At 38.0% G+C, this 22,447-nt stretch overlaps 1 protein-coding gene across 9 annotated transcripts in view; it reads left to right on the forward strand.

Moving 5' to 3' along the window:
• The window catches only part of LOC128019898 (TBC1 domain family member 4), a 30,209-nt gene that overhangs the window by 1,143 nt on the left and 6,619 nt on the right, over nucleotides 1–22,447 (forward strand). For 2 of the 9 annotated variants that reach the window (XM_052606217.1, XM_052606218.1), the window contains exons 2-16: nucleotides 7,177–7,782; nucleotides 8,958–9,047; nucleotides 9,421–9,525; nucleotides 9,953–10,085; nucleotides 10,175–10,266; nucleotides 10,366–10,476; nucleotides 11,259–11,381; nucleotides 13,058–13,108; nucleotides 15,016–15,224; nucleotides 16,091–16,243; nucleotides 18,751–18,902; nucleotides 19,377–19,586; nucleotides 21,528–21,689; nucleotides 21,895–22,053; nucleotides 22,155–22,399. In XM_052606217.1, the coding sequence (XP_052462177.1) occupies nucleotides 7,177–7,782; nucleotides 8,958–9,047; nucleotides 9,421–9,525; nucleotides 9,953–10,085; nucleotides 10,175–10,266; nucleotides 10,366–10,476; nucleotides 11,259–11,381; nucleotides 13,058–13,108; nucleotides 15,016–15,224; nucleotides 16,091–16,243; nucleotides 18,751–18,902; nucleotides 19,377–19,586; nucleotides 21,528–21,689; nucleotides 21,895–22,053; nucleotides 22,155–22,399 (2,601 nt within the window). Of the gene's footprint in view, nucleotides 1–7,176; nucleotides 7,783–8,957; nucleotides 9,048–9,420; nucleotides 9,526–9,952; nucleotides 10,086–10,174; nucleotides 10,267–10,365; nucleotides 10,477–11,258; nucleotides 11,382–13,057; nucleotides 13,109–14,383; nucleotides 14,732–15,015; nucleotides 15,225–16,090; nucleotides 16,244–18,750; nucleotides 18,903–19,376; nucleotides 19,587–21,527; nucleotides 21,690–21,894; nucleotides 22,054–22,154; nucleotides 22,400–22,447 lie in introns of those variants that run through there. The other 7 variants (XM_052606221.1, XM_052606222.1, XM_052606223.1 and 4 more) reach the window with 7 other exon arrangements.

The raw sequence follows: 22,447 nt of genomic DNA on the forward strand, positions 1-22,447 counted from the left end.
ATCCGGCCTATAGATAAGTGGGACATGTTTGACGTTACATTTTTTCCACTATAAACACTTATGCAACTTAAATGTTTTATATATATATATATATTATCTATCTATCTATCTATCTATCTATCTATCTATCTATCTATCTATCTATCTATCTATCTATCTATCTATCTATCTATCTATATATCTGTACCCTCCACCACGACCAATTTAAGCAGCAAATTACAGTCATTGTTTTGTTCAAGTATTTAATTTTCAGAGGGTACATAGACAAAAATAGCAATATGCCTGGTTCATGTGTATGTGTGTGTGTGTGACCACCAGTCATACGGTTAAATTTTGTCTAAATTGAGATTTATACATTATCTGAAAGCTAAATAAATAAGCTTTAAATAGGATTGGACGATATGTGGCCTAGATACAACCATTTCAAAATCTGCAATCTGAGGGTGAAAAAAAAAAAACATTCAAAATATTGAGAAAATCCTTTTTAAAAAATTTTTTAGTGAGGTGACATACAGTCTACAGATTTTTTTGCTCTGCATTTAACTCATCCAAAGTGCACACACACACCGTGTGTGAAAATCAATAATTTTGACCCTTACAATGTATTTTTGGTTATTGCTACAAATATACCCCTGTGACTTAAGACTAGTTTTGTGGTCCAGGGTCACACACACACACACACACACACACACACATATATATAAATAAAACACATAAGGGAAAAAAGCTATCTTCATTCCTTTAAACCCCCACCTTTTATTCTAATGCACCATGCTTTATGCACCATGCTCTAAACTTTTAAAATGGCAGTGCCAGTGCACCCTGAGGCTTAGTCTGCTATACGATTGATAAGTCTTTGTCAGTTGGATAAATGCCAGTTTTAAGGCCACCATTATTCCAGAGGAATTAGATTTACGGAGCATCACGCAAAGATGGGTCAGATCTCTCCTGGCAAATGCAGGGGAAGTATTAATCAGATCAGCTAGACAATACACACTTAGAATATTGAAATCCCCCCTTTCTCTGATTGCTGCCATATAGCCTTGAAACAACAATAATAACCATGATGCTCTACACTTACATTTGAGTTCTCTATTCCATGGTATTGATTAGAGATTAGTTGTAATGTAACCCTATGCGAGTCTGCTGCTGAGCTATATTTGAGACACCTGTTCAATACACTTTGTTGCTCTGAGTGAAACACGCATGGATTTAAACATTTCTAACACATCTGCAAACATATATTTTTGTTGCTTTGTGAATTTTAGTTGAAAAGTAATCATTTTCTTTGCACTTGCCACATTATTTATGCTATTTGTACTATTTTTGTACATTCTGGTAAAAGTGCTTAGAAGTGAATCTGAGGAAGGGAAGGTTTCAGCGTCCTGTGAGTGCATGTTGAGCTCCAGAGGCGACATACATCACCGTTGTATGTTTTGCAAGAAAAACTGACTGGATAGCAACATGTGCTAGATTGTCCATGAAGAATGTGTCTTAGCTCACGTCTTAAGATGGATTCTGGCTCATTTCGAAGTGCTAACGTGCACTAGTCTGTCCAGTGTTCAGAGACTTACTCGGCTTGCACTTCAAAATAAAAATATCTCCTGCTCCTAATGCAGCCGATCAGTCCTTTCCAGATGCCTGTGGAGTAATGTAGTTCAACATTTAATGCTGTGGGGGAACCCACTGGTCCCTTATTTATAACTCCACTTCCAGCATGGAACAGCCCTCCCAGTATAAGGGCAACAAAGTAAGGTTATGTTTCCTTTCATAATGAAATACTATGTACGCAGATGCCGGGCCTCATTGTACTGATAGAACTGAAAGGAAAACATTATGTGTGATTAAGCGTTGTATATGCTGTGGGCAAGAAAAAATGCCTGGGGTCCCTCTGATGCAGTTTGCTCATTGTTTATGCATTTTAAGATGGGGCTGTTTGCTTTGCAGTTTGGAGCGATCACCAAAATATGAATTAAAATCAATGTTGCACAGGATATAACCCACTTATTCATACTAGTCAGAGTATACAGTGTCCCACTTTATCCAACTGACCTGAATACCTTGTAGTTGGTCTTCCTGGTAAAAATAATTAGAATGTCATGCCAGTCCATGTCCAGTACAGGATGTAACCAGTGATTTGAGTTTCTGAATGTCTTGTCCCAGTGTGAATTGTATTTTGGTACTATGTCAAACTAGTGAGTGGTGTTGTGGGGGGTGTACTTAGAAATATTTAAGAATATTGACTATGGGCCCTGAAGTATTCCATAACCAAACCTGTCTTTAAATAGTGATTTTTAGAAGTTTCTTATAAATAAATTGTTTATAAATAAATAAATAACCTGCCTGAATCTTTCTGTGCTCTTTTCTGTTTTCACTTTATTTTTATGTGGCTTGACTGGTAAGTTTCTAAAAACCTCCACTGCTATTTGCATTTTATATCTTGGTTTTTGAACCGCATTCTAAAGCATTCCTATCAACCTTTCAAACATGAGGAGGAGTAAGGTCACAGCAGCACATTGGTGAAATTTTCCACATTCTTTAAATTACAAAAGCAAAACTGGTAATAACCAACGTTATCTCATGACCAATTTGTACATATTTTACGAGGTGGCTTATTCGTACAAATTTGTACGACCTCACTCTTACGATTTTATATGATTTGTCTAAACCCCAGTGACGGTTAGGTTTAGGGGCGGGGTTAGGTGTAGGTCATTGGTACAAATTCATACGAATTGTGCAACTCGTAAAATACGTAGGATTTGGCAAAAATCATATGAATTTGTACGAATGTGGTCGTATGAATTCGTACAAATAAGCCATCTCGTAAAATATGTACGAATTGCCCTGAGATCGGGTTGTAATAACCTTGTTAAATATGAGGTCAGATGCACTAATCAGTGTATTTGAATTTCATCTATTTTTAATGAAATGCTGGAATTTATCACCACAGTTCTTTGTGTTAAAATAAAACGTGCAAATAATAAGTTTAAACTATTAAACATGTCACAGCAGTTTAATTTTCCTCAGCTGGTATCAAGTTTCTGTGTCATACGTGTATTAAAAAGCTTGAGAGGCACACAAGAGTTGAACAATCACCTGCACTTAAAAATATATGAATGTCATGACATTTGATTACATCATATAAACCCTAGTGACATTTATCTGTAAATATCAGAATGTTTCACAACAGCAGTTTGTTTTAAATTCTACGGCAGATATGAATCATAATCGCGTTTAATTTATATAGCATCTTTCTCAGGCTCAAGGCACTTTACAGGGTACACCAAATACTCATTGCAAAGTGAACAATAAGTGGACATTGGACATTAGCCCAATCCAGTCACAGTTAGTGCAGTTGCATATAACACAAATTAAGCAATAATATGGGACAAATGCACAGTGCTATTTAGTGATAGTGTTGATTAAACAATCAATAATCTAATCACTAAAAGCCTTTGACACCAGTTTGTTAAAAAGGCAAATATTGCTAAGTAAAGTGAACAAAGTTTTTCTAAAAATGGCTTGCGTCATGTAATACAATGACACAAATTTTTTCTATTGGTACAGATGGAGGCAGGATATGCAAATGAGAGAATGGGAGGGAAATAATGAAAAGTATAATAAACATTAAATAATTTTACAGCTTGAAATTCACACTCTCTTACTTTAATCCTTGCATATTTGTTTCAGTGCAAATAATTCATTAGACTACATGGGGTTCTAGCATCATCTTGCAATTAAATAATTCAGACCATTTAGGGGCTTATAACACTGTCGTTGATTTCTGGTGAGGTCACTTAAGTTTCCTGCAAATGTGTCTCATGCTTTTTTAGCTGTTTTTTACTTGTACACTGGGCTTGTGACCTAAAAACAACACTAGAATGAATTGCCTTTTTGCAGTCAGATAAAGAAAACGGTGTTTTGCAGATTATTCAGGCTGGTTAGGTAGAACTTTTAGGAAATCTGTGAGTGTTCATGGGAAATATATCATCTGTCAGTTGAAAACAAGCAGCCACTCCCTTTGTGCTGCTTATACAGGCAGGCCATTTGCTACAGACGATTGCTTGAATGATTGTGTGAGTGTTTGCTTTTCCCCCTGATCTCAAGGAGCCTTTTCGCCCTGCTGCACTGTGATTTTCCACAAGTTGGCCATGGGAGATTTAATAAAATGTTTGCATTAAACTGAGTCATATTTACTGAGAGACATGCATGGGACAGCAAAGGTCTGGGGTGTCTTTACTTTTACTCCAAACTTACTTGTGAAGATACTGCAATAATTGCATAAGACCAATTGCAAAGTAAAGAAATGTGCTGCCTGCCCATGCAGACCTTGCTGCTACCATGCTGGTCTGTTCTGGGTGGATGCCAGTGTGTTGCTATACGGCTGCTAAGGCATTCTGAGTGGACTTTAATGTGGTTTATAGGGTTTTCTGGATGGTAACTTTATCCAGCCTCAAGTCGTTGAAATTCCAGTTCTATTTATAACTTCTGGTCCCTCCTGTTTTTTGCACTCTTGGTGGTCAGCTATAGGTGAAAGTTGTAAGTCCGAAAGCACACCTCTTCTCAACAAGCCACATCTTAAATAATGGGTTATGTTTTGGTGGGTTAGGTGTTTGTTGTACCTGCGAGCCCATAGAAAAGATGACTTCTATTATAGCGGGTGTTTTATGCCAGTGAAGAAAGCAAAATGTCAAAAGTCCAATGCCTCTAATGTGAAAGTTTTTAGAGGTTTCAGCACATTTGTCAAACATACCTGTGTTTATCTTTGTAAAGATAGACCACAGCGTAGCTTTCTCTCGATTACTGCCTTGAACAAGTAATCCATGTGACCTTGGTATGGCGCCTTGTATTTTTATGCAGCAAGCACTCTGAGGTCATTTTGTTCCTGGAAGATTTGATTATATCAACTGGATTCTTGTTTACTGCTTTGTGCTCTATGTGCATTTGCAACATGCTAATTTGTCTCAGAGCTTGGCTTGTCACCTTCGTTTGACTGAATCTCTCTCTCCCCTTCTCTCTTTTTTTCTTTTTTTGCAATAGAATCTAATACCAGGCTTATGGTAGTCATGTAGATCAGGCTAGCCAAGCATGCTCTTCCAGTCTAGTCTGTGAGGCCCTGTCCCAAATGGCACCCTAAACTCTCGCAGTCTTCCTCTGAGTCCACACTTTCGTGACATAATGCTGTTTTGACTGTCGGATAGAAGTCTGCTGCGGAGCTCACCCCAGTGTGGGTCGAGGGCGCATGGCGGCCACAAAGGGGGTGCTCGCGAGCACACTTTTAAATGCTAAAATGACTAGTGGGGCACCTTACGGTCTCATGGACTTAATGGACACGTGCAAACAGCAGCCATTGTAACTCTGCAAGACCAAAGGTGCACATGAAGTGTTCCATTTGGGACAGGACCTGAGTTGGCCCAGTGTCTGTTTAAAGTCTGTGGAACTTCATTTCACCTCTTGAGTCGCTGGCACTAGGCCCAATTCTGTCACCACTAATTTTTGTATTCTCTCAACAAGATGTGTCTTGCTAATAAATATCTTAATAAATTGTCTTATTTAGCATTGCCATAAGCTTGTACAAACTTGAGCTGAAGAGACATGGCAGAACTTTTCAGAGCCAAACAAAGGCACAAGAGGTCATGTGCATAGTATATTTTGAGGTATATCTGACAGTTTCAACCAATTAATATACCATTTTTTTAACCCAAATGCATGAATGTGTATTTGACTTTGGACAATAGGGAGATGACTCAAAGTTAAAAGGCTACTGAATTAATTCTATTGATCCCCGCTGTGGCTTAATAAAGCTACTGAATTTAATTAATATCATATTTATTTAGTAAAATTATTTATTTTATTTATTGTAATAAGTTCAGTTTTCAGTCAAAATTTAGGGGTTGGATCAACTAAATATTGTCAAATACACACACACACACACACACACATTTGTTTTTGTAAAAATTGGGGACATCCCATAGGCATAATGGTTTTTATACTATAGAAACTGTATATTCTATCGGCCTTCACCAACCCTACACCTAATCCTAACTCTCACAGGAAACTTTGTGCATTTTTACTTTCTCAAAAAAAAAAAAAAAACTAATTCTGTATAATTTATAAGTGTTTTGAAAAATGGGGACATGGGTTATGTCCTCATAAGTCACACTCTCCTTGTAATACCTGTGTCATACCCATGTCATTATACAGAGTTATGTCCTGATATGGCACAAAAACAAGAGCGCACACACACACACACACACATATATAATTATTATTATTATTTTTTTTTTACTAACCTAAGATTACTTTTTGGGAACGTGTTTGGAAATGCAAAATGTTCTTAAGAATGTTATCTTATCTGTTTTCTCAGTATTGTTGTGGAGACAAAAATGAAGGTGAATTGGAGTTCCCGACAATTATTTTCTGAAAGAGTAAAATAAAATCCTAAAAAAAAAAGTGTGTTAATATAATCGTAAATTTAGGACAGTGTCCACTGTGTCTTAAGTCTTAAACTTTTGAAAAAAAAAAAGATGTACTTATGAAAATTCAAAAATATTTAAGAATGTCTTAAGATTTATTTTCAAGAACTCCACTTACTTGACATTCTTACAAACCTTTTTTTACATTTGAGTTTATCAGCTGTTTGAAACATGCCTGTTAGATCCTGTAAAGAAAAACATTAAGATACAAGGAAATAGAATTAGGATATTCTTATACATCTCTTGTTTGGATATGTATACTGTTGCCGATTTGAAAAAGTCTCAAACGCTGTTTAAACCAAACCTATTTCCTTGCACCTAGTTTCAAAACATTCATACTGATGTTCAAAAATAGAGATCTACTTTTCCTAGCTTCATGTTACACACTAAATGATCGACAGTAATATCAAATACCAGAAAGGAGGCCTGTCTGATAGATTTATATCCATTTGGCTTCTTTAATGCACACTCGCGTTCTTAATTATTTATTGTTCCAATATCATCAGTCTGCCTTGGTTTATGTATCACTGACTCCTAAATTGTTCCCCGGGGCTGAACATAGTTATGCAATCTGCATGTCTCCCTGCAAAAGTTTAACACAACAACTGAGCCTTTTAATTGACGTTTTGTCCTCGTTTGCCTTTCAGTGTGTTGATTAAGTATTTCTATTGTTGATCTAATGTTTTACACTGTTCCCCAGGTGCCTGAGGTTATTAGCAGCATTAGACAGGTGTCCAAGGCTGCTCTTAAAGAAGAAAGCAAGCCCAGGCAAGACAGCGATGAGTCTTTTTACAACTCCCAAAAATTTGAAGTGCTTTACTGTGGAAAAGTGACAGTCAGCCACAAGAAAGCGCCTTCCACTCTGATTGACGACTGCATTGACAAATTCCGCCAGCACGAGATTGAGCGCAAGCGTCTGCGGCTCCTCAATGGCCAGCGCAGCTCCACCGAGGCCCACGTGGAGTTCATTATGGGTGAAGACCCTTTAAGCTCCTCCCTCTGCAAAGTCGACGAACTCGAGCCCAGCTTGATTGAGGAAGAGCTGTCTGAGAAGGGCAATGGGAATCTGGACCTGGCTAGTTCCTCCAGTACAGGCAGCCTACTAGGGGTCTTTCCTGAAAGTATCTTGGAGGACTCTGATTTTGGGGAGCAGCAGGAGATTCGTACACGCTGTAATAGCTTGGCGGGCGGCCTGCAGAAAAAGCCCAGAGAGGCGGGCAGGGGGTCGACTCGTAGGAGACATGCTAGCGAGCCCAATAATGTGCAGCCTTCTGATGCTGACAAGAATCGCACAATGCTGTTCCAGGTACTACACACAGATACACGCCTACTTTTAGCTTGCTATTTAATCAAATTTGACCTTAAAAATACAATTTCTTTCATCATTTACTCATGTTGGAATGCAAAATATATTAATATATATTTTTTTTTTTCCAAGAATTTTTAAACGGGGTGTGGCGAGTGGGGCGGGGCCGAGAGGCGTGGGAACGAGGAGTGAGGCCGGGTGCAGCTCATCTTCAATCACTACACCCGGCCTCACTCCTCGTTCCCACGCCTCTCGGCCCCGCCCCACTCGCCACACGGGGGCAATTCATTTTTTATCTTTTTACTTAAAGGAAACTTTAAAAAACTTTAATTCACTTGCCATGAGAAAATAGCTAAGCAAGCTGGCATGGCGTTGAAATGCCAACCAATCAACATTCAACAGTTTTTGTCCATACAGTTAAAGTTAATAGACAATCCTCTACATTGCAAGTAAATCATTCACATGAGTGACTGAATATCTTGCTAGGTTAATAAATTATGTCTGCCATTAGCCAATGGCAATTTCACTCACCAGTGAGGCTAAGAATAAACTATTTTTACTGTGTGTTGTGTCCTGTGACTGCTTCAGTTCGCCTACACACTAGGTACCAGAATACTCTGACTTAGCGTTTGACAGGAAAGAATGCATATGCTTATTTCAGGGCATGGGAGTCAATTTAAATAGACAAAAAATAAAAATGGTAAACCAAAAATTAGGTCAGTGGTGATTCTTTTAGCAGTGTGTCAGTACAGGGTTGTTGTAGATCAAAATAACTTTGAACCCCACTGACATTAATTTTATGGAAGAAAAGGTGTTTTTTTTGTGCTCCAGCTTTGGGTGAACTATCCCTTTAACCTTTAAATCAGCCCTACGCATGCAAATGTCTGTTCTTTGAGAGACGAAATGCTAAATCTTGCTAATTAGCATGCATGACAGTCAAGCAGTCACACGTTTTCCTTTTAAACATTTTTCAAGGATATGTGTCTCAGTCATTTAGTTGAGAAATCCGTTGCAGCCTCTGCAAACTTGATGATAAATAGAGTTGTTTTGATTCAAATACCGCTCTCAAAAAACACTACGTGCTCAGTTATCAGTCACTTGATACTTGTGTTTTTATTTCTGCTGCTTCCTACTCAGTAAGGCAAAGTATGCTCTCAAATGGCTCTTTTGTGCAGGTTGGACGCTTTGAAGTGAATCTCATCAGCCCTGACACCAAATCTGTGGTTCTGGAGAAGAATTTTAAGGACATCTCATCCTTTTCACAGGTCTGTGTGTGTGTAAGGAGTAGGTTGGTTTGGTTTTAGAGCTTTTTACTTGGTAAAATCACTGTAACCTCTTTAAATGCTAATTGGCTTCATTGTTGTATAATGCCATTGTTCAGTAAATAACAATTCTGTGTATTACCAATAATAATATTAAAGAACTCTTGCGCCAAGTAGTGTAGTTTATTAGACTAAATCTAAGCTGTTGCCAAGAAGTATAGCGACTTTGTATATCATATAAAATTCAGTTGCACTCAGTTTTGAACAGGTTTCATCCAATCAGATTTCAGAGTCAGAATCATTTGTTATATAAAGGGAATAATTATGTTGTTGTGTTGCATTGTTACCTTATTGATGATGTATTTTGTGCCCGCAGGGTGTTAAAAAGACAGATCACTTTGGCTTTATTTGTCAGGATGTGGTGGAGTCTGGCTCAGCCCAGAATGTGTGTTACGTGTTCCAGTGTGCTAGTGAGTCTCTGGTGAGTCCTGACTTGCTTGCAGAACCTGTTGTCACCACACTGATCAATTATTTATCCTTATGGAAACAATGACTCTCGCTTGCCTGTCTTCTGGATATTGCTTTTAGTAAGCTGATTTCTCTGCTAACTGAATTCCACCCAGAGGATGAATAAAATTAGACCTATGTTTTTGCACACATGTACAGAAAGATTGTCTCATTTCAAAATGGCAATTGAGAACTTTACAAATCAAACAACATGTTTTGTTATTGAATAATTAATCTTGTATGATTGGCCATTAGATTTCCATTGTTTATGTTTCAAGTCGATATCACTGTATACGTTTTTGACTTGTTGAATTAATTTTAAATTTAAATTTTAAATTATGTTTTTTATTGACATTAATGCATTTCACCAAGACTTTTTTTATTCATTTGTCTGCATACAGGTGGATGAAGTAATGCTCACCCTGAAACAAGCTTTTTCCACAGCAGCAGCTCTACAGAGCTCCAAGAACCAAATCAAACTGTGCGAAGCTTGTCCAATGCATGACTTGCACAAGCTCTGTGAGAGAATAGAAGGTACAGCCACCAGCTTCCATCAACTCACTCAATGTCCTTGTCCCATTTTTAGTACAGTATTCCAGTGTGTTTCTCCTTCAATCCCCCAGGCTTGTATCCTCCCAGGGCGAAGCTAGCCATACAGAAGTACCTGTCCGAACTGAGCGGTGACGAGCAGGTCAACATATTTGAGCGGGTGCAGGTAGGCACACAAAGAGAAATTTTGCCGACAGAGTAACTAAACATCTTTCAATTTAAGTTATTTTATTGCATTTTTAGTTTGTATTTTCTCATGCTTTAGAAAATGAAGCCTGCGTCCGATCATGAAGAAAACGAGCTTGTGATTCTTCACCTCCGACAACTGTGCGAGACCAAGCAGAAGTCTCATGTTCATATCGGAGAGGTCCCACAGGTAGCATAACTACACACACAGCATAAATGCACCACTTGCTTTGCCCACCCACGCCAACTTGCAGAGTCATGACACTGTGACCTTACTCTAATTGGATAACCTATAGCTGTCATCTGAACAGCTATAGGTTAGAACAGAGCTCCTGCATGAATGCTGGTGCCCTTCTGAGTCTGTGGCATGGTACATTCTCAAGAGTACATCACCTCTGGAATTTTTTTTTTTTTTAATGTCTAACTGCTTTTTCAAGAAATGAAATCAAAATGAACGCTATTTACATTCTTAATTTCTACTCTTGGTCTTATTGTGAATGATTTATCAGTGCACATTATAACTTTCCCTTTCCGTTAATACCACTTAGCTTGTGGCTATTGCTTAATGTGTATTGAATAATATAAGCATGCATATTAATAAGATATACTGTATGCATGTGTGTATAATGAAAAATGTGTGATATTAAACACATTTATAATTTTGCAAAAGATTTCTATTTCAAATAAATGTTGAAAGAAATGCCACAGTTTCACAGTTTCTTAAACAGCAACTCAACATCATTAGACTGGAGTAATGATGCTGAATATACAGCTTTGCCATCACAGGAGAAAATTACATTTTTATTATATTTTGAAAAATAGAAAACAGTTATTTTAAATGGTCTTTCTTCCATTTATTTTATAATCTATTAAGTGAAACGTCACCAAGTGCAGAACACTGTTTTCAAAGATCTCTCAGAAAACTGTCTAGTTAGTATATGGCACATTCTCTCTCTCTTACTCGTGTGACAGCAGAATGCTTCTGGCAGCACCCTGACCTCTGATAACTCCAGTGCAGGCCGCAATAAACTGGACGCTTTGAAGAACAAAGCCCGGAGTTCTCTGACAAGCTCCCTGGAGAACATCTTCTCACGGGTATGTGCGTGTTTGTGGTCTGTGTATGTGGATTGACCCATTTACCCCACCCCTGTACTGAATAATGCATTTGTTTGTGAACATTATTACAAGGAATCCACCATCTGCTGTATTTACTCACAAAAAACAAGGATAAAGATCAGCTAAGCCTGGATTCTCTGTTAGACGTGTGTGTGTTCTCAGTTAAAGGAACAGTTTATCTAAAAATGAAATTGATGTTGCTCCAAACCTGTATGAATTTCTATATTTCTCTATTTTTTTGATGGTCACTATTTGATATTGCTACTTGGAAAAGAGTAGCGTTTAAATTTTTTTAAAGAGCCAGTAAGATGAAAATTCTAAGCTTCCTATCACTGTTTATAAGTCCTGTGCAATAGCTTTAAATCCATCCAAGGTTAAAAAACATTGTCATTTTGTCAAAATATCATTTTAAAATGACCTAAAATCTCAGAGATCCCCAAATGGTTCGCGCGAAGCTGTTCAAAAGATTCAGTTTCCTTAAACCCCACCTTTCGGTAGCATACTGTGTTCTGATTGGTCAACTGACATTGGTTGTTCCGCACACAACTTCATGGTAAACAATGCGTTAGCATCTTTTTGGGGTGAATTATGTCTTATTCCTCTCATCGCGAAGCAAACAGTAAAATAAAAAACTTGAACAGTCTCGCTGCTTTTTCTTCTGTGTGGGCATATTCAAGCCGCGCGCTTCAGTTTGAATCTGAATAGCGCGTTCAACGCGGGGGTGTGGTCGCATTAGATGAAGGGAGACGTGAAAAACGGACATCGCGTTGTTTTCATATGGATTACTTTATCACAGAATATCTGTTAGCAGCACTTGTTACACTTCATTTTAATGACGTGTTTGTAAATGAAGATCAGCGCAGACAAAGGCTGCAGACAGCACACATACTGATAAGACGCTCGGGAGAAAACAGACACATAACTACATAATCATACTTCGTGTTGTGATTCGGAGATGCTTGTTAGTCTAAATAAAGTTGGTAATGAACCCTCTTTTATGGCCAAACTCTTTGAAAATCCCGCCTTGTACTCACTGAGATTAGAAAAGCAGTCATCAGTGATTTGTTGTACTGCTATGGTATTGTGGTAAAAATGAATTTTAGCCATTGGTTCTTCTGATCTTCATTCTTTGGCAGTGAAAATAAAACAAACTTGCCTTTACAATTAAAAACACACGTCTCCTCGACATGATGCTCTCACACCAACCAGAGCGTTAGGCGGAGATTATTATGCAAAGTGCTCCTAGTGACGTACATAGAGATGGGCAAAAGATTTGAAATCTACAACGACTCGTTTCAGCGATTCAGAGTCGACTCCTTACTTTAGAAGCCAATAACTTTATAAATCATGTACTTTTTGGTTTAATTACTTTGCACATTGTTTACACTGATGGACAGCTACATCATACACTGTAATACAGGTAATATTTGATTTCCCATCTGTGTGGCTCTTTAAAATATCTTTTGTTGTGTTCCATGAAAGATATAATACAGGTTTTTGAATGATGGATGACATGTTGTTTAAATGATGACAGAATCTTTGTTTTAATCATTTTATTCATGTGTAAATGCCAATCCTGACATTCAAGCAGGTTGCTGAAGTTTTTTTATGTTTTTTTTTTATATTTTAATGTTGCTGTTAACTTTGTTTCGTAGGGGGCCAACCGCATGCGAATACGTCTCGGCAGCATGGGAAGTTTTGACCGCGTGAGTATCACAACACGTGAAAACCAGGATCTGTGATTTTTAACCCCAGCTCTCCATGCCAAGAATCACATCTCTGTTCTTCTCCTGCCAGCAAGCATGTCTCTATGGTGTCAATTAACACGGCATTCTGAAAGTTATATATAAAATTATACCACTATGACATAGTGGTAACTTATGACACACTACATTATGAAACACTTTTTAGCTTCAGCTTGACTTATAGGATTGAATCTGGATAGGAGATCTTGCTTACTGGGGGTGGCTTGTTTTGACCCTGACCACCTCGCTGTCCCGGTTGGGTGTGAAATGTGAGGTGTGTGTGATGGTAAGCTCGGGTCTCTGGACACATCTTCATGGAAAATAAATCAATCAGCTCTTCCTTCCCACAAGGTCCTCACATGGCCTCAGAGGTGCTGCCAATTTTCACTGCACTGCCTTCTCATGCTTAAACTTCAGCTCTCAATGACATGTTACAATCCAGCAACTCCTTGTCCATGGCTGTCTTCCAGTTTCTATACGTACTGTGAATCAGTTCTGAGAATTATTATCATATAGTGAATCTTAAGCAATGATAAATTATTGAATTAAAAGGATGGTCTACCCAAAAATTACATTTCTGTCATTTACTCACTCCTATTTTGTCCAAATTACTTACTTACCAAAAAAAAAAAAAAAAAAAAAGATATTTAAAAAAATGTATCAGTATTTTTTTTTTTATTCCATACAATGGCAGTCAATGGTCAGCAAAACTAAAGGATGTTATTTGGGAATCATAAAATAATAATCAACAAATATATAATAAATATAGTTTTTCTAAGGTAATGGAAAACGTGGAAATATCAGGGATGTTTATGAATATCAATTTGTCTCTTTGTGCTCCGCTATAAAATATTTAATTGGCTAAATATTGCTTAAAACTTAATCCCAAACAATAGTAATGTCTATTTTAATTATATATATAAAAAAAAAAATCCTTAGCCTGAATTCAAAAACAACTTCTGGAATCATGGAAATGTATTGGTCAAATTGTGTGCAAACCCCAGTTGAAAGATTATACAATCTATAACAAAATATCAAACCAGGTGGTACTCAAAAACAATGATCAATCATAAAAAAAATTGATTATAACTTTTTCCTCAGAACTAACTTTTCTTTTCTGAGCCATTTGTACAATTACTTTTAACCAATTGGCTTCATATTTATCAAACATATACTGTATAAAGGTTCCCGTTCCCTCTGTGTTACCTTGCCAAGAGAACTATTATGTTGTTTGGATCATTTGTTTTTCCCAAATTTAGCTGTGGGCAGCTGAAGGAAGTGGACAGGGTTTGTGATATGTGCAAGTGGAAGGAGAGAGAGCATTGTGCAGCCGTTGCTGGTTTCCTGCCCTTTCTGTGTACTGACTCACTGGAGAGCATGGGTTCAGGAAACAGAGTGAGGAAGAAAGACCCTTCCTATAGTGCTGCGGTCCACCTCCAACAGCTCATGTGTGTCTGATGTGGCTCTGCTACACAGACTGTTAACATACAATAGTGTATGCTGTCACGCTACCAACAACACAGCCAATTCTGCCTGGGGAAGCAAACCGAGACTTAGGCTGGACAGGGAGAGGGAAAACACTGGGTGAGTCGAGAATCAGTAGTTTGATAAAGCTGACATCAAGTCTCTTGTTTAGCTTAGTCTGAAACTTGAAGGTTATACATGCATATCTCAGTAGATTGCTTGTTTCTGTCTGGCAAGCAGTTGAATTTGAGGTTTGACTCTTGGATAAGCTGAGCTTCCAATGTGGATTTCAACGTTTGAGGATTTCAAAGTTTGTCTGGCATGTATTTTGAATACAATATTGTCGTACGTCAGGGTGTTGGGTCCATCTCAACACTGATCTGGTTCATCCTCTGTTCAACCAGCAGGGCGACTCCCCTGGTGATTCCCCACCTGGAACTCCACCCAGTTACCTTGAGGAGGACCCAGATGCGCCGCAGTTCCGTCGCCGGGCGCACACCTTCAGCCACACGCCCATAAAAAAGAAGATCTCCTTCACTGAGCTTTCCTCCCAGGCCTGTAAGGCTCCCCTGCACCGACAGCAGTCTTTGGGCCCAGAGCTGCTGCAGAGCAGGTAATGCATCATTTCCTGTTTGCTCTCATGTGATAGTTGTATATCTTTCCTGTATATCTGCTTTTTTCAGCAGTCACATGATGTATAGAATGTTGCAGCAATGTACTGACATGCTGAAAACAGCTTGTGTATAATTGCAAAAATCATAGATATTGGTCAACACAGTACATATGAACTGCTAAAAGTGACTGATTTTAGCATGAATTCTTACATGGAGAGAGCATGTGGCATGTTGGTGTGTATTGTTGAATATAGCACTAATTCAGATCATTTACAATACGAAAAATTACTTAAACTAGAGGATTTGATGCTTAAATTACTTATTATTTAAAATTTTTGTGATGTTTATATATATATATATATATATATATATATATATATATTTTTTTTTTTAAATATATATAAAACAGTATTTTTAATGGAAAAATAAAGTCTGTCAAAGGTTTAAAAGATTTTATTCAACTTAATTATATTATATGGCAGTTAATTCAACAATGAGAAATTCCCCTAACTGAATAAATTTTATTAATGTGCTGGAATATTATTAAGGAATTTACATGCAGGTCAATAATAATAATAAAAAAAACTGTAAAAATGTACAATTAAATTGGATATTAAGTTTGCGATCTGCTAAAGACTGTTTAATAGTTATGTCAGAATTGAATTTTTTTTTTATTAAAAAAGGTAACAGTAAAAAATTTGCCAGTTCCAAGGCAAAGCCTGAAATTGTTACGCTCACTTGAAGGAATGTTTCATCTGCTCAGGAAAGCACTCATGTGCTCTAGATTGTGGTTTCATGGCAGTGTTTAGACCTCTGTAAAGTAATGTGTATTTGTTGTGGGCCTTCTATGTTTCGGCTCCTTCAGCACTGTTGGTTTCTCGAGAGTGCGCAGTGTCTCTGAGAGCGAGTCCTACTTCAGTCTCTCATCCTCCTTCCACACCCCCACTTTCCTGAAAACCTTTTACCAGGGCTCCCTTGGCTCACTGGCCTCCCTGTCGGACAGCGGGAGTCTTAAGAGGTGAGAGGGGGCATCAGTATCAGACCGCTCGGTGTCCGTTTCCCCCCGGGGCTGCCTGAGGTTTGAGCTGATGGTGGCCGCCTTCTCTGCGACTGTCTGTTTCTTAACCCTTCAGGCTTCTGTCACTTCGTCATCAGTCACGAAGAACCTCGTCTGTAACTTACACTCTCTCTTCCTGTCGAAACTGTTGAACTTTGACGTTGTCCACTGGACACGAGGGATGCTAAACCTAATTTGCATGTTGGTGTCTTTACTAACTAAAGGTAAACATAATGATTTATCATCTATACCTCATTAAACAACTGTCACAGAACTTTCTACTAATCTATACTCTATTGTGTTTAAATATTGACAATTCAGAATTCATTTTTAAGTAGTGTTTCCAAGTTGGTTTGAATAGAGATGGTCTTTACTTCATCTGACTCATCTGATTTCTTCTTTGTAAATAGTTATCAAGTAGTTCAGAATAGATATGTCAGGTTTTCAGTTAAAGGTGCACTAAGTGATTTGACAAACACGCCCATCCCACAACAGGACCTCGGCCCTATTTTGATAACTCTGCCCACACGTTCACAACCCTGGCAGTGACGATGGCAGAATCTGTTATTCCTGCTGTTACCACAGCATATTCAAGCAAAAGCCAGTACATGTGTGAAACAATGCAAAATTAATGTAACTCGCCTATAAAGAAGAAACAAAGCAGCCTCGGCACCCAATTCCAGGCCTTTTCACTCCTAATATTTATGTAAGTCCAAACTCTTACCTGACCTTAAGCCTTCTTTTTAATGTTGTGTTCCTCAAAGGTCCTCCTTTTTTTTTTTTACCTGCCATCTCTTGCTATCTATAGTCGATCTGATAATATCCGTCTTGTGAACTCACTGAGTTGCTTAGTGCACCTTTAAGCAAAATAGCTAACAATCTTTAACCAGCTTAAACCTTCAAACCAGTTTTATGATGATTTTTAATTAAAGATAAACTGCAACAATGGCTCGTTCAGAAATTTTTGGATGTCTCGCATCAAATAGCAACATTAACACATGCCCACATATACAAAACTATTCAACAACGCTGGTTTGATGTTGTTATTAAAGGGATCGTTCACCCAAAAGTGAATCGTTTGATGAACCATTTACTCTCCCTCACGGTGTTCCAGACCTGTATGACTTTCTTCTGTGGAACTTAAAAGAAGACATTCAAAAGAAGTCAATGAATTTAAAATCAGAATAAGGAATAAGGAATTTATATCAGTGGTGGTCAAGGGCGAGTGTATTAGAACTGAAATCATAAAATGAAACCATGCGTGGATTATAGAAACTTTCCCAAGGGTCTCTTAACAATTCTGTTTGACCAGACTTTTGTGCTAGTGGCTTGAACGACGACGAGTGCTCTTTCATCTGAACAACAGCCACCTTGGACTCACTGACAAATGGTGTTGCTCGATGTTTTTTCCCCCTTCATTTGTTTGACATAGTAGGCTTCAATGCTTTGCATGCTCTGAAAGAAGAAGATAACATTTAAGATGTCACATCCTTGGCCCTGCTCTCTGCTCTCCTCTCTGTGTGTTGAATGTCACCAGCTGTCTCTTTTAATTGAATGTGCTGCACACCTGTCGGTGTGGTGGTCAGGGTTGGGCCATTCCTCTAGTCAGCGTTTATGCATAACATTTAAACCTGTTTCACGCTTTCATTAACTGCCTGAGGCAACTGAATAGCAACTGCCTTGCTTTGCTTGTGTATTGTTGTGGTAACTAAGCAAAGACACTGATACAAGGAACCTAGAGAGTAGCAGGATAAAACAGATTTAATTTATAGGCACATCTTATTCCTGAGTGGATATTAACCATCTACTTTGCTTCTTGGACTTAACTCCTTCAAAAATGTGATATCTAATGGAAACAAAGATTATATATATATATATATATATATATATATATATATATAAATACATACACACGCATATATGTATTGTGGTTTCCTCAAAAATATTAAATAGCAAAAGTGTTTTCAACATTGATGATAATAAGAAATGTTTTTTGCGCACCGAATCAGCATATTAGAATGATTCCTGTAGGATCCTGTGACATTGAACAGGAATAAATGACATTGTAAAATGTGTATTTTTATTATTTTGTTCATACATCATTTGACTGAATAATCTGTATTGATTGTTAGTGAAAAGATCTAAAGAATGATTTGTGTGAAGTTCCTGTTTGCATTTAGTTATTCCTCATTCTGTCCACTTCCTAATTTCTCTTTCCTTAAATCAGGTTATCTGTGTTTTATGTCCTTATGCATGAAACCAATTAACATCTATTATGACCTTGTTAATGCACTGCTTGTTATTGCTTATGAGCTTTTGCTTAAATTTATTGCTGAATGTATATGTTACACAAATCTGTTGTTTATTACATTATAACTGGTTTGGCCACCTGTATTGAGAGTTCATGCCCTAAAAATGTTGCTTGCCTACTTATTTGAATAAGCATATCTTGTTTTGTTTTTCTATAGCGGTAATGGAGAGGGCAGGAAGAGGTCTCTGTCAGGCTGTAGCACCGATTCTTTGACTTTAGTGCCTCCACGCAGAGTTTCTTGGCGCCAGAAGATTTTCCTAAGGGTGGCGTCACCCATGAACAAACCCTCTGCGTCTATGCAAAACGTGGGTGAGTATACATGCTCTAGTGCACACACACAGACGTGCAGACAGGTGCAACATTACACCCTGTTCTCCCAGCAGTCTATTTTTAGTCACCACTGCAGGATAAATCATTGTTCTGCAAGCTTTAGAACTTCAAGATAATTCTCCCTTTTGAGATTCAAGAAAAATAAACTGTAACAATGGTATACAATACAAAGAAGTAAATGCAATGGTATAAATAATAATATAGTTAGTTAATAGTATATTTTGAATTCCATTTTATTTGTACAATATATAATAGTGCTATTAAATCGGTTAAGCATTATTAATTGCATCCGATATAAATGTTTATTTTTACATAACACTCAGTACAGTGCTATTCTCATTGGTATCATAGTGACATCACAATAGTTCAGGTTCGGGAAATCACTTTATTTTCTTTAAAAGCCAATTCAGCATGAGTCTCAGACATTTTGGTTTGCATCTGCTGTTTTTTCAGACCACATGGATGGCCAGGAGCTGCTGCCACTTTCACCTCGGGCTTTGAACCGGGGTCAAAACCCTCAGGTCAGCCGCTTGTCACCAGAGCAAGGCTTTGGTGGAGAGAAGGGCCGACGCAGCCCAGCTGATTACAGGGCCCTGTGGAAGAAAGCCATCCACCAACAGATTTTGCTCATCCGCATGGAGAAAGAGAATCAGCGCCTGGAGGGTTAGTGTTTTTACTTGTATTCCCTGCTCTCATAATTTAACCTTCCTTTCATTTTGGATTTGCATTTCATTTGGGATGACTATATTCCCATTTTTCTGAAGGCACACAAAAAGTTGATACTCACTTGCTGTGTTGGTTTCGATAAACAAAACACATGAAATCCACTAATATTTTATGTTTTGGACATCAAACCTGCCAAAATGCATCTAGACATAGCAATTATGATTATGTAAATAATACTAAAATCACACTGGAGTTTCTTTAAAGCATCTGCTTTTGTGTTGCATAAAAGAAAGTCAGTCAGGTTTGAGTGGGTAAATATTGACCAACATTTCATTTTTAGGTGAACTATCCCTTTAAATGGTTCCTATAGCTCAAACATGGCACTAAAACGCCAGTGTCACGGGTTTAATTCCCAGGGAACACATATATCAAGTTATAAAATGATATAAAAAATTAATCTTGGATCAATCTAATTCACTGTAAAAATGTGTCTGTCAATGGCTTTTAAACCTACAGCAGTAATTCAGCGTTTTTGAAAGATTATGGAGTCACAGAAGAAGGAGTGTTAGCTCCCATCACTCTGATTAGACTGTATTTTTTGCCCTGGCCTTATTTTTAGAGGGGCAAGTGCCACTGCCTCTATTTTACATTCTAGGGCAAAGTTAATTATAGTTTAGAATGTCTGGATGATGTTCACGTTCTTTGAGAGTGCACTTTCAATTCTGTTACCTCTAGACTACATAATCAGCATTAGTCTTTCAAAAATATTTAGTCTTTCAAAAAATAGCAGTCATTCTGTCTCTTTAACACATTATGTGCTATTTTGTTTTACTTAAACTTTGCTTTGGAGGAGCAAAGCTTTGTAAAATATTGCCCTCTGTTGGCCGAACTGCATTACACGAGCCTCAAGTCACTTTTTCTACCCTTTTTCCTTTTTGGTGTTTTCTGTCTGTTTTTGTGTACTCTTGGATGGGCCGAACTGAATAAACATGTCTGAGTAGAAGGTAAGAATATACAGCAATGACAATGACACATCACCTGAATGTGCTGCACTTCAAGCAGTTGTTGGCATGATATCTTTGTTTGGCTTCAATGTTGTATACAAACCAGCATGAGGCAGATAGCCACATGTTCTTAAGTGCAGATAATCAATAAGTCCATTGAGTCCCTTAGTTGCAGACTTGCGTTAATTCTGGAGTTTAACAGAGTGTATTTCTCTTCTTTTCTGTGCAAAGATGCTCATGTATGCTTTTAACCTGAAGAGTGAAAAATGTGTTATGATGCTTTGTTGAGGTGAATTTAAAAGACCGTTCCATATCTCAATCCACTCTGAACCTTGTCTAAAATTGCTATGAAAACTTGTGGTGCAGATAACCCAGAATGTTCCTCTATCAGAAGCATGCAACCATCAATTTACAGTGATGCATGCTTGCCTATGAGGCTTCCAATGTACGTGCTTTGCTGTAAAGCCACTTTTTATTTGTTTTTACAAACAGAAACTGACAAAATTATTGCATGCATGACATTGAATACTGATTAATGGTTCTCAACAGATTTTGCTTTTGGACCCAGATTTTACACAATAACAAAACTGCAAATACATAGAACATTCTCAAAGTAATGTGAGGAATGACATATTTTAAATATGAATTTATTTAGGAACATATGTTTTTAAAATAATGTGATGAGTGACTTTTTATTATGAATGTTATTAATTGATTTTAATTAAAAGATATGAATTAATTTAAATTACAATTGAAATTGCATTTAGCATTGTTTTCCCTTTCTGTCTACATTTTGGGTCACACCTCACGATGCTCTCTCGTTTAGACACTCAATGCTAAGATCCAAAGTAAAACATAATAACAATATGTTAATAGATCAATTGTTCAGAATAAATGAATGCTGAACCCGGCTATCGGTTTTCTCACCTTGCAGCGAGCCGTGATGAATTGCACATTCGGAAACTGAAGCTGGACTACCAGGAAGTGTGTCAGTGCTCAAAAGAGGTGCAGGCCCTGTGGGACAGGAAGTTGAGCAGTCCCTGCCGCACTAAAGTAAAGTGGGACAAAGAAGAGATCCACGGTGCGGTTTATCAAGGTATGAGCTTGAGTGTCACTTCATGTTGCTTCAGAAATCATTTTAATATGCAGATTTGGTGCTCTCAAACATTTGAATAGTGTGTACATATTTATAGAAATGCATACTTTTTCATGTGAGTTTTGCTATTCTGTATACTTAACAACCCTTAGAGTTTCCAAACAAACACTTTTGTTTGTTTGTATGTGTGTCCTGTGCTCTGTAGGGGTCCCCAAAAGTCGGCGAGGTGAAGTGTGGCTCGTGCTCACCCAGCAGTATCGTTTGCGTCACCGTCTGCCGCAGAGGCAGCAGCCCCCTGAAACGTCTTATCAGGATCTCCTCAAACAGCTCACAGCACAGCAACACGCCATCCTGGTCGACCTCGGTCTGTATCTAACCAAAGCGCTGCTACTTCACACAAACATCAGAATATGATTACACTTTTGACCCAGTACATTACTGAAGTGATGTCCCCATCGTTTCCAGGCCGGACATTCCCCACACACCAGTATTTCAGCACTCAGCTGGGAGCCGGACAGCTGTCTCTGTACAATCTTCTAAAGGCCTACTCCCTGCTGGACACGGAGGTGGGCTACTGCCAGGGGATCAGTTTTGTGGCCGGTTTGCTGCTGTTGCATATGAGCGAGGAACAGGCTTTCGACACTCTCAAGTTTCTCATGTACGACCTAGGCATTCGCCGGCAGTACCGTCCCGACATGATCTCACTGCAGGTGGGCTGTGTGTGTAAGAGTATCAGTTTTCACTAGTTCATGTTTTTC

This window comes from Carassius gibelio, chromosome A9, assembly GCF_023724105.1.
Source record: "Carassius gibelio isolate Cgi1373 ecotype wild population from Czech Republic chromosome A9, carGib1.2-hapl.c, whole genome shotgun sequence".
NCBI lineage: Eukaryota > Metazoa > Chordata > Actinopteri > Cypriniformes > Cyprinidae > Carassius > Carassius gibelio.